Genomic DNA, 13,138 nt, shown 5'->3' with positions numbered 1-13,138 from the left:
CACAGTAAGACGACTTGTCGCGCGCAAGACCCAGGTCCGTAGCTCAAAGGTCAAGGTCACACTTAGACGTTAAAGGTGTTTTTTCATGATAGTGCATTTGTGTCCGGTCCATATCTTTGTCATCGATGGATGGATTTACAAATAACTTGGCATGAATGTGTACCATAGTAAGACGACATGTCGCGCGCAAGACCCAGGTCCGTAGCTCAAAGGTCAAGGTCACACTTAGACGTTAAAGGTCATTTTTCATGATAGTGCATTGATGGGCTTGTCCGGTCCATATCTTTGTCATTCATGCATGGATTTTAAAATTATTGGGCATGAATGTGTACCACAGTAAGACGACTTGTCGCGCGCAAGACCCAGGTCCTTAGGTCAAAGGTCCTAAACTCTAACACCGGCCATAACTATTCATTCAAAGTGCCATCGGGGGCATGTGTCATCCTCTGGAGACAGCAGCTCTTGTTCTGTCATATCTTTGTTACTATTGCTTATATCTTACTATAGCTTTACATAAACATTGTCCAGCATATAAACAAACTATATATAGGGACTAGGCCCATTATACCCAAGGTCAAGGTCACCAAGGTGTTATACTTTGAATTATTTTCATGTTAAATTTTTTCGAAAGCTTCATTTATAGACATATCTTTGGTACTTTAAAAGATAATGACTTGAAATTAAAAGTATTTTAAGGTTAAATTTTTTCGGCAACCTTTGTTTTTCTGTCATATCTTTGTTACTTTTGCTTATATCATACTGTAAGGTCACATAAACATTGTCCAGTATACAAACAAAGTATGTGTAGGGGCTGAGCCCATTATACCCAAGGTCAAGGTCACCAATGAGTTATACTTTGAATTATTTTCATGTTAAATTTTTTCGAAAGCTTCATTTATAGACATATCTTTGGTACTTTAAAAGATAATTACTTGAAATTAAAAGTATTTGTTTATAATCATCTGCATGTGTGGCTACATACCATATAACTCTTATTGTGTTTTTGACAGAATTATGCCCCTTTTGTACTTAAACTTTTTTGCAATCTTCACTTTCTGGATACTACTTTAATGCAATATAGTATAAAGACTTGAAACTTGAAATGTATCTTTATCATCATCATCTGAATGTGTGGAAACAATCCCCATAACTCTGATTTGTACTTTTGACTGAATTATGCCCCTTATATACATAAATTTTTTACAAACATCGTTTTCTGGACATAACTTTGGTACTATATAAGATAATGACTTGAAACTCAAAATATATCTTTATCATCATCATCTGCATGTGTTGTAACAATCCTAATAACTCAAATTTGTGTATTTGATGGAATTATGCCCCTTGGTGTATCGTCCTTTTAAAGTAGATGTCTCTTATTCAGACATAATATTCATTTTACTGTCAAATCCCCAAATAGTGGAGTGCACTGTCTTACGGACATCTCTTGTTTATATTACAGTTCGCTGAGGGATACCTACGGAAACATGTTTTATGAAGGCTGGGTTTGTTAAAAAATATGTGATCTGCTGATTATGAACACTTAAGGTCGAAGAATAAATGATAATCCTTTTTCACCCACAAGATAGGAACCTAGCTCTTAATGAATTTGAAACAAAGTTTAAATACCTTTAAAATGATTTATAACAAATGGTGTCATATTCCCTAATATAGGGTCTGTGTACTGTTCAAAAGTGATCAGAACGTTTATCCAAGAAAACGTAAAGTATAGATTTGAATTTTTATCCAGTTCATCCCCAAGATAGAACATTGCATGTTCAAGCATTTGAAAGACAATATAAATACCTTTAAAATAGTGTACAGTAAGTGGTGTCATATTCCCTGGTATAGTAATTGTCGGCTCTTCATCATGTTCACTTATGGCGTTTCTCCCTTGACAGCTACAATACAAAATTGATTAATACACCCTATTCTTTCTCAAAGTATGCACGTTGCCCTATGAGCATTTAAAAGAAATTAACATTACTTTTAAAATCGTATAATAAATTGTGTCACATTCCCTGACAGTTTGTCTTTAAGCTGTTGAATATACCCCCAACGAACATTTGCATTGCATCCAAGGCCGTATATTAGAAGTACCGAATTTCTTTACCCAGAAGCCTTACTGTGCGCTAGAGCAGCCATTTTGTTGAGTCGGCTAAAGGCTGAAAGCCTTTTGACGAGTCCTTGCTGTTCAGCGATTCTCTAAATGGACCGAATAACACGTGAAGGGATGTAGTTCCATTAGATTTCTCAAACTTCAAACAGTTCACTGCATGAATGAAGTTAAGTTGTGTCAATTCCCTTTGCTATGACCAATATACGATGTAATCTGTCATATTTATGACTTGTAATTGTGCAATACTCGAATGTAACTCATTAAGCATAAATGTGCATTTTAAGAATTGCGCAGGCTTACAAAGCTTGGGTAACATCCAGCGAAAGACAAAAAATAGTTCCACAGGGCTCCAGATAAGATGCGTATTAGCGTAAATTACGTATAGAAATAATGCAAATACGCATGTCTAATAATTTCTAAGCGTATAAAAACGTATATAAAATTACAGAAACGCACACAATGCTTTTTTAAAAACAAAATCTGAATCGTCTGGATGCGTTAGGTAACATAGCCGATCAGCCTTAATTCTCCCACATTGAACGTAAAAACACGCATCGTATGATTTCTATAAACTTTGCGTGGGTTGAATTTTGCTGTCAGTAAACGGATAAATTATTGGAAGAAGAAGCTCTTACTGGTTTGTTTAGTTACTACTGATATTAAAAATGATCTTAATTCTTATTTTTCGAGAAATAAACAAATCGGCGAAACATTAAATTGTATTTTCTTGTAGTTTTTGAAATCGAAAGTAGATCGTCTATGTTTGGCTGCTTTCACGAAACGAAACAACTTTTTTATGAAAAGATTTAAATAAGAGGTAATTTAACCGTAAACTTCAATGTGAGATACTGCCAATTGCTGCTAAATGTCTTCGTATCATCACAATTTGTAAAATATATTGTTGAAACTGGAGAATAGTGTAATCGTATCCGGATATGATATTTTGGGTAAATATCGAGCTGTGTTATGAAATTTTAAGAAAAAAACTAAAAACAAACTGAAACTGGTAGACTATACTGTCAGTACATCAATCATTAGCCGACTTAGGCCCTTCAGGCCTTTGATTACTGTTTGCCAGCTTAGTGTGTGCTCTTTTGATTATCATAGTCTACTTTCAATTTCACATTCTAAAAATAGGTTTCGGTACTCCAGTGAAAATAAGTGGTTACAAAGTAACAAAATGGAATTTAAGTAAAATAATTGTTATTTGCATGATCTGAATCCATAAAGAAAAAAATACAACAGACAAATTGGTTGTGATTCTATGGAAAGTAGCTTTAAAGCAGCATGCCTCCAGATTTGGCTCAAAAATAATCTTTTTAGCTCATCTGATTTTTTGAAAAAAAATGATGAGTTATTGTCATCACTTGAGCGGTTGTCGGCGTCGGCGTCGGCGTCGGTGTCGGCGTCGGCGTCTGCGTCGGCGTTGCCTGGTTAAGTTTTATGTTTAGGTCAGCTTTTCTCCTAAACTATCAAAGCTATTGCTTTGAAACTTGGAATACTTGTTCACCATCATAAGCTGACCCTGTATAGCAAGAAACATAACTCCATCTTGCTTTTTGCAAGATTTATGGCCCCTTTTGTACTTAGAAAATATCAGATTTCTTGGTTAAGTTTTATGTTTAGGTCAACTTTTCTCCCAAACTGTCAAAGCTATTGCTTTGAAACTTGGAATACTTGTTCACCATCATAAGCTGACCCTGTACAGCAAGAAACATAACTCCATCTTGCTTTTTGCAAGATTTATTGCCCCTTTTGGACTTAGAAAATCAGTTTTCTTGGTTAAGTTTTATGTTTAGGTCAGCTTTTATCCTAAACTATCAAAGCTATTGCTTTAAAACTTGCAACACTTGTTCACCATCATAAGTTGACCCTGTACAGCAAGAAACATAACTCCATCCTGCTTTTTGCAAGATTTATGGCCCCTTTTGGACTTAGAAAATATCAGATTTCTTGGTTAAGTTTTATGTTTAGGTCAACTTTTTCTCTTAAACTATCAAAGCTATTGCTTTGAAACTTGCAACACTTGTTCACCATCATAAGCTGACCCTGTACAGCAAGCAGCGTAACTCCATCCTGATTTTTGCAATAATTATTGCCCCTTTTGGACTTAGAAAATCATTTTCTTGGTTGAGTATTATGTTCAAGTCAACTTTTCTCATAAACTATCAAAGCTATTGCTTTAAAACTTGCAACAGTTTTTCACCATCATAAGTGGACACTGTACATCAAGAAACATAACTCTATCCTGCTTTTTGCAAGAATGATGGCCCTTTTTAGACTTAGAAAATCATGGGTAGGACAATATTTCTATTACACAAAAAAAATCAGATGAGCGTCAGCACCCGCAAGGCGGTGCTCTTGTTTTCAAATTGAAGTTTGATCATATTATGAACATTAGTATATGAATTTTTGTTTCTAACATAATTTTTAAAAGTTCCAAATCAAAAAAAAAAAGATGCTTTATGTAACAGAGCACGGTCAGCATTAATTCTCCCACATTGAACATTCACACGCATTGAATGGTACTCTAAAAACCTAAGTTAAATTATATCATACAATCAGTCAGATAGATGGGAATTAATATTAATGGCACGGTAGTGTATTTTAAAGCCATCCCAATTTAAAATATCAACTTCCAGTGTGGAGTTAACAACAAACGTATCTCTTTCTAAAAATGTGAAAGTGAACAAACACTCTACGCATTCTTTAAACCAATCAAAATAATCCAAAAAACATAGCTAGAGGTATATTGAATATTCTATTGGATTCGGTAGCGAGTGTGAAGCCAAAGCAAGCCAAGGGAGAAAAAAAAGAAGCTAAAACTTGTATGCTGAAGTGAAACTAAAATGCAAACAAATTCATTGGTGTTATACCCAATAAATACCTTACAAAACTGATTTCTGTTTTTTTTTTCACATTTACAAATTTTCAGGAGTAAAATTTCTCCTGGTCAATTTCGGATTTTACTATTTTATTCATTCACAAAAAATATGATGAGTAAATACTCATAGCCCATTAAAATTATCTGGAGCCCTGTAAGGCTGCAAACATTTGAATTATTGCCCCTTATTTGTGACAGACGTACCTGTGGGGGCACACCCTGTGACCTGCAGACACATTTTAGTTATAATTATGTTTAAAGGGTTGATATGAACTCTAAGATTGAAGAGAGTCAGGATCTGAACCTTTAAATTGATTTTTAGCTAACCTGAGCAATGCTCATGGTGAGCTATTGTGATCATGCTGTGTTTGTCCGTTGTGCATCTGTCCATCGTCAACAATTGTGTTTGAAAGACATCTCCTCAAAAACCACTGAATGGATTTTGATGAAACTTGGCATAGATGTTCCTTGGATGGTCATCTACAAAAATTATTCAAACGGTTCCTTAGTTGCACAAAAGGGCCGCCAGAGCTAAAAATAAAAAAATCTTCAAACGACATCACCTCATCAAGCCATAGTCTGATTTTTAAAATTATTTCACACAAGTGGTCCTTGTATGACCCTCTACCAAGAATATTCATATAATTTTGATTAGTCAAAAAACATGACCCCCAGAGGACATGGTCAGGTTTCCCTTTATTTATATAGCGGAAACTTTAAAAATCTTCTTGAATGTGTTAAACTGCTGGCCCAATTTCAAAATGATTTTTCACAAATGGTCTTTATGTAATCATCTACCAAGATTGTCCAAATTATTTTGATTCGTCATGGCTGCCAGAGGGTGTGGACGCTTTTCGCTTTATGTATATAGTAGAAACTTAGAAAATCTTCTTGTATAAAACTGTACAGATACAACCTTGAAATTTGGATGACATGTAAGGTTTTGCACACCAATCTTTAAAAGTGACTTTCAGTGACCATAAATATGACCTACTGACCTATACTCTCTTTTTTAAGCTTTAGCAAAGAAATTTGTTCAAGCAATTTAACTCAGGTGAGCAATATAGGGCCATCATGGCCCTCCTCTTTTACCATGTTTTGTTTCTTTTCCAGAGTATGGCCTTTTAGGTAAAAGATCTTTATAAAATAAAATTGTGAAGGAAAACAGTTACAGACTAATCTAGCACTCACTTGTGACTGTTTTGTTGGAAGTAACATCCTCAGCTGTTGCTGCTGCTTTGGCTGCAAAATTTGCTGCTTCTAATGCAGCTGCTTCTGCTGCTGCAGTTGCTGCAGTAATAGCTGCTGCTGCATCTGCAGCAGCTTCCTCCACTGCAGTAATAGCCGCTGCTGCTTTGTTCTCAGCTAATTTCAGTTTATTTTGGTCGATTGTAGCTCTTTTTTCCAGGTCAGCCTTAATCTTTGTCTCAGCCACTTTAGAGGCGGAATAATGCGTTGTAGTTGCTGCTTCTTTTCCTGCTTCTTGTGAGCCTTTTAAAAAAGCAACACAGTTTTCGTCAAGTTCAGCCACCCTTGGCTGCCTTTTCTGCTTCTTCAGATATTTTTGCTGCAGCTTGTAATGCAGCTGCTGCTGCTTCTGCAGCTTCTTGAGCTGCATTTGCCATAGCTCGTGCAGCCTCCACTGCAGAGTCTGCCACTGCCTTACATCTTGCTTCCTGAAAAAAAAAACAAAGACAAATATCAAACAGGGAATGTCACGCACCAAAATCGCAGCCTCCCCAAAACGAAACCTACAGCACGCATACGTGCACACCACAAACACACACACACATGCACACACACAGAGCCTACACAAGAGGACAAAATGAACAAACAAAGAGTATAATGTAAAACATACTGCAAAAAATTTAAGACATACACATGGCAAGTAGCAGTGTGTTTTTACATGTTTTCAGTTTTGAAGATAAAATTAGGTTTTAGGCCCCCCTTCGTTAAAAGAGGTATATATTCTTTTGGTGTTGCCTGTTGGCTGGTCCATCAGTATGTAGACCAGTCTGTTTCTGGATGATAACTCAAGAACGCTTGGGCCTAGGATCCTGAAAGCTGATGAACTTATTATGCCCGCCCTTCGAAGAAGGCGGGTCTATTGTTTTGCAGATGGCGGTAGGGCGGTCGGTCTGTCGGTATGTAGACAAATCCATTTCCGGATGATAACTCCAGAACCCTTGGGCCTAGAATCATGAAAGTTGATAGGGAGGTTGGCCATAACAAGCAGATGACTCCTATAGATTTTGAGATCAGTAGGTCAAAGTTCAAGGTCACAGTGACCCAGAACAGTTAAACGATTTCCAGACAATAACTTGAGATCGCTTGGTCATAGGACAAGGAAAAGTAATAGGGAGATTGGTCATGACCAGCAGATGACCCCTATTGATTTTGAGAGCAATAAGTCAAAGGTCAAGGTCACATTGACCAAAAACAGTAGAACTTTTGTGTACAGTGACTAAATAATATCTGTTTCTTGTGCAATTACTGGATGCATCAATGGGAGCATTTCGTGTTTTATGAGCTCTTGTTGATTTTGAGATCAGTAGGTCATAGGTCAAGGTCAGTGTTCTCTGGTGTTTTCAGTTTTTCTTGGTCAATTCCAGCTCTTTTTTCAAGTTCTGTCTGAATCTTTGATTCAGCCGCTTTAGAGGTGGGATAACTTGTTGTAGCTGCTGCTTCAGAAACTTTCAAAGAGGCAGCACATTTTTCATCAAGTTCAGCAGCCCTGGCTGCCTTTTCTGCTTTTTCAGCCAGTTTTGCTGCAGCTTGTAATGCAGCTGCTTCTGCAGCTTCTTGAGCTGCATTTGCCGCAGCTCGTGCAGCCTCCACTGCAGAGTCTGCAACTGCCTTACATCTTGGTTTCTAAATAAATGAATAAACTGAAGTATAATCTAAAACATATTGCAAAAAATTAAAGACATACACATGGCAAGTAGCAATTTGTTTTTACATGTTTTCAGTTTTGAAGATAAAATTAGCTTTTAGGCCCCCCTTCGGTAAAACTGGTGTATATTCTTTTAGAGTTGCCTGTTGGCTGGTCCATCGGTATGTAGACCAGTCTGTTTCTGGATGATAACTCAAGAACGCTTGGGCCTAGGATCCTGAAATCTGATCAACTTATTATGCCCCCCTTCGAAGATGGAGGGTCTATTGTTTTACAGATGTCGGTTGGTCAGTCTGTCGGTATGTAGACGAATCCGTTTCCGGATGATAACTCAAGAACCCTTTGGCCTAGGATCATGAAAGTTGATAGGGAGGTTGGCCATAACCAGCAGATGATCCCTATTGATTTTGAGATCAGTAGGTCAAAGTTCAAGGTCACAGTGACCCAGAACAGACGGTTTCCGGACGATAACTCAAGAACACTTGGGGGTAGGATTTTGAAAGTTGAGAGGGAGGTTGGTCATGACCAGCGGATGACCCCCATTGATTTTAAAGTCAGTAGGTCAAAGTTCAAGGTCAGAGTCACCTGACTGATTTTGGGTCAGTAAGCCATAGGTCAAGGTCACACTGACCCAGAACAGTTAAACAGTTTCCTGATGATAACTTGAGATCGCTTGGTCATAGGACCAGGAAAATTAATAGGGAGGTTGGTCATGACCAGCAAATGATCCCTATCGATTTTGAGGTCAATAAGTCAAAGGTCAAGGTCACATTGACCAAAAACAGTAGAACTTTTGTGTACAATGACTAAATAATTTCTGTTCTTTGTGCAATTACTGGATGCATCAAGGGAGGCATTTTGTGTTTTATGAGCTCTTGTTGATTTTGAGATCAGTAGGTCATAGGTCAAGGTCACACTGACCCAGAACAGTTAAACAGTTTCTGGATGATAACTCGAGAATACTCTGGCCTAGGATCATGAAAGTTACAAGGGACATTGGTCGTGACTAGCAGATGACTCCTATTGAGTTGAGGTCAGTCGGTTAAAAGTCAAGGTCACAGTGACCTGGAACAGTTAAACAGTTTCAAGATAATAACATAAGAAGTGTTAAGCCTAAGTTTATGAAAGTTGATAGGGAGGCTAATCATGACCAGAAAATGACCCCTATTGCTTTTAAGGTGAGTTGGTCAAAGGTCACAGTGATTCGGAACATTTAAATAATTTCCAGATGATAACTGAAGAATGCATGGGCCTAGGATCACGAAACTTTATATGGAAGTTAATCATGGTCAGTAGACAACCTCTTTTGATTTTGTGGTCAATAGCTTAAAGGTGAAGGCCACATTGACCCAGAACATTAAAGACCCACCACAACCTAGTGACCCACTTTTTTACCCACAAAAATTTCATGAAAATAATTCTTATAATACAGGTAATATACAGCTGAACAATTTAGGCCCTTCCTGAATAAATGTGTTTTCAAAACTTCATCTGCAAACTTATTCAGTCAATCCCTTTTCAGCATGGTTTTAAAAATATAGAAGAATAACTATCTTACACTGTAGAAACAAAATGTGATTGAAATTGTTACTAAATACACTGATTTATGTACATATTTCTACATTAATTCAATAACATGTTAAGACATTACACACATTGTCTTGGCCTTATTTATATCACTGTCAATTTGTAACTAGACATTTGTTATTCCTCATTTTCTTCATTCAAAGCCTGTATAATTACCATCATGGAAATACAAAAGACTACAGTATTTATAGTGAAGGAATCTTCTAATAAAATATGGGAAATGTAACTACTCGGTACCTTACCACAGTTTTTTTTATGTAAATATGGCGTATCAGTCTAAGTAGTTAAATTGTCAGAACAATGTTTATAAAATGAATAAGACTTGACAAGTAAAAAAAGAAAACGGAATGGTATCCTATCTTCTAACCCCTTCCCCCCCCCCCCCAATACACACACCTTCAAAAAATCCAAATGTTTGCTCCTTACATTTCTTTACAATTCTTCTGTACATACATGTATAGGAATTATATTATAATTAACAAATAATCAAGGCCTTCACGTCGTTTATCGTCTGATTTACCACGGTTCAGAGTTCAGATGCGTAGGAATTGAACCACGAGGGTGGTTAAATACTGAAGCATCTGAAAGATGAACCATGGTAAATAAGACAATAAACCACAAGAAGGCCTTGATTGTTTTCATTCTGACATGCTCATTGATATACTTTAATAAATATTTTACCGGAGTTCATTTATGCGAGGAGTAATGTATCGGACGTCATGTGGCAATCTGACGTCATAATTGACGTCATAATGCTCTCTTACCTGTCCGCGCGTCAACTGTTGTTTATCGCAGAATATACAGAGCTTCATTTTCTTCTTTATTCGACTGGAAATCAAATCGAGCCATGTTAGAATCATCATTATACCACATTTATATAGCACTCTTTTCATGCACATGGACATGTTCAAAAGTACTTTAGATAAGAAAATAACTATATTGCAGAGGTACAATTTTCTGTTTGGCAAGGCCCTAGGTTAATTTAGTCAAAACTTACCATGTTGTATATTTCTTTGGTGGGGATGTCCTTGGACATGAGAAAGTACATTCCCTCTGTTCATCTCTGTGTTGCATGTTCTGCACTCATAACTGAAAAATATTTTAGAATATTTAGAACAGTGTCTCCATCTGTACAGATATTCTGTTAAATTAATATACCCTTTCCTCCACTGAACAACTATATACATAACTATATACAATCTTGTGCTGTCTAATCTCCTGAACACATGCAAAATAGACAATTCAGTGATTCTTGACACAAGTGATCAGAACCCTAGTTGTGCATGGTGCATATAAGGTTCTTTCAGAAAGAAATATTGCACAATCACAGAATATACATACAGGCTGCATATGCAATCTTTTGTGGGCCTTATTCTCCCGAACTCTTGCACACAATTAAATGAAACTTCACACAAATTATTAGTTATAACCAACTTTAGTAAATTTCCTTGGTGGTGACGTCCTTGGACATGTGAAATTACGTTCCCTCTTTTCATTTCCATTTTGCATGATCTGCACTGTTTAGCCTTCCATCCGTATGTTTCCAGCGGTTTTCGTACAATAGGAATCGGCTATTTCTGTTGTCTGAACCGGGCTGGGTTTTATTAATAACCTAAATGTGTGAATATGTACAGTCGAATACTGTTACCTCGATATTCAAGGAACTGTAAAAATTGCATTGACGTATCCGAAGTTCGACGTAACGATATTGACTATCTGGGACTACTTTGTACTTGTGTCGGACGTCTATATTGTCATTATATCCAATGCTTTTTTTCAAGGGTTGTGGGGGTGGGGGGGGGGGGGCTTGAAATGGGACAGAAATCATATGAAACATAAATACGATTTTAATGTTATTGATAAATAAAACATCTTAATCAAATACATACATACAACTTTTTAATTTTTCAAAATATACATTTAAACATCAGCATTTTATTCCTTCCCTAAAGAAGTCTGAATGCAGCGGTAATATTCGTAGTTGAGTAGTCATTTTGACTGTGCTTCGATAATGAAAATTTACCAGTGAAATACGCATATTATTACTCAATCCTAAATTGTAGATTTTTACTTCGTCAAACAGAAAATATTTTGACCAAATTAGTTGTTACATTGGAAAACAGCGTTCTTGCTTGCACAGTGTTTTATAAGACTAATTATTGGGAATTACATGTAAATGCAAACTTTCTGACATTTAAATTGGATTAAAGATTAAATAACAAGCAAAACAAACACACCGAAACTAACTTGAATATGATTAATACATTGCCGGACAACAATAGGTTGATTTTCACACCTTAGTTACAAATAATATGGATATTTTGACAAGCTGTGATATCGACGAAACCAGGTGTAAAAACAGTACAGGTAAGTTGACGGGACTGAAAAATCTCATCGAGGTAATGATAAATAATTACATTAAGATAAATAGGGAAAAATCGGGACCGATGCAAACTTATCGTGCTAACCGGAGTATCGAGGTAACGATATTCGACTGTATATACAATAAAACATGATTAAATTAAATTTAAAAAAAAAAAAAAAAAAAAAAAAAACTTACCCCCAATTCTCACGATAACTCCGGAAAACACTTCACTCTTTTTTCTCCACTCAAATGTTACGTTTTGGCGTAATTTGAATTCCCCATCTTCTGGTAAAAGTAGTTTTTGACTAGTTTGCTGTAGAACAGTAATAGAATTATCCTGTCCGCAGTATATACACACGTACATTTTTACATTTTCAATGTCCAGCTTGCAATTAAAGATGGCCGTGAGTCTGTTGTACTGGTCTTTTAAAATAATATTGTCGGCTTGAGCTTATCAGTGAGAGGCGCTTATCGGGTTATGCAGCAGTATAATTGTAAACACACTACAGCGAATCCCCAAGCTGGCCCTGTAAAGTACCTCGTACTTCAATTAAACGCGAGTCCTTACTAAATTATCATTGGCTCTGGCTTGAATTACGTGATGAAATTCCAAGCGTCAAGGGCGCAACAGGAAATAATTATTGGTCAGTTACACAATAAGTTGCTATTTCTGGCTAGAAACCTAAAAAGCACCCCTTACTGGTTATTGCATGCCTGCCAGGAACAGCAAGAGAATTACTATTTTGCTCATAAAGAAATCTGCAGTATTCAGAGGTACAATTTTCTGTTTGGCAAGGCCCCTAAGGTTAATTTAGTCAAAACTTACCATGTTGTATTTTTTTTTTTATGGGAATGGCCTTGCAGGTGGGAAATTACATTCCCTCTCTTCGTCTCAGTGTTGCATGTTCTGCACTTGTAACTGAAAAATATTTTAAAATATTTAGAACAGTGTCTCCATCTGTACAGATATTCTGTTAAATTATTATACCGTATTAGCAATATAGGGCCATCATGGCCCTCCTGTTTTTCTTTTCCAGAGTATGGCCTTTTAGGTAATAGATCTTTATAAAATAAAATTGTGAAGGAAAAGAGTTACAGACTAATTTAACACTCACTTGTGACTGTTTTGTTTGAAGTAACATCCTCAGCTGTTGCTGCTGCTTTGGCTGTGGAGTTTGCAGCAAAATTTGCTGCTTCTAATGCAGCTGCTGCTGCTGCTGCATCTGCAGCAGCTTCCTCCGCTGCAGTAATAGCTGCTGCTAGTTTGTTCTCAGCTAATTTCAGTTTATT

The 13,138-nt window shown here is 36.6% G+C and overlaps 1 protein-coding gene across 1 annotated transcript; it reads right to left on the bottom strand.

The window, feature by feature from the left end:
- Nucleotides 1–6,183: 6,183 nt before the first annotated feature.
- On the bottom strand, nt 6,184–7,518 carry LOC123535669 (tol-Pal system protein TolA-like). Its single transcript, XM_053527874.1, has 3 exons — nt 7,498–7,518; nt 6,535–6,679; nt 6,184–6,494 (listed from the first exon to the last, which is right to left on the bottom strand). Exons 1-3 carry the CDS (start codon nt 7,516–7,518, stop codon nt 6,184–6,186), a joined length of 477 nt encoding a protein of 158 aa, XP_053383849.1.
- Between the last annotated feature and the right edge of the window lie 5,620 nt (nt 7,519–13,138).

Source organism: Mercenaria mercenaria, chromosome 17 (assembly GCF_021730395.1).
Source record: "Mercenaria mercenaria strain notata chromosome 17, MADL_Memer_1, whole genome shotgun sequence".
Taxonomy (NCBI): domain Eukaryota; kingdom Metazoa; phylum Mollusca; class Bivalvia; order Venerida; family Veneridae; genus Mercenaria; species Mercenaria mercenaria.
Note: the sequence above shows the minus strand (reverse complement) of the source record. Positions and strands in the feature narration are given on the sequence as shown.

Excerpts from the sequence above, each read along its gene's own strand:
- LOC123535669 (XM_053527874.1), bottom strand. The coding sequence starts at position 7,518 with ATGCTCCCATTGATGCATCCA. Across the intron at positions 6,680-7,497 it reads TGCTCCCATTGATGCATCCA|GAAGCAAGATGTAAGGCAGT; the intron begins GTAATTGCACAA and ends TTTTTTTTTCAG. Across the intron at positions 6,495-6,534 it reads AGCAGAAAAGGCAGCCAAGG|GCTCACAAGAAGCAGGAAAA; the intron begins GTGGCTGAACTT and ends CTTTTTTAAAAG.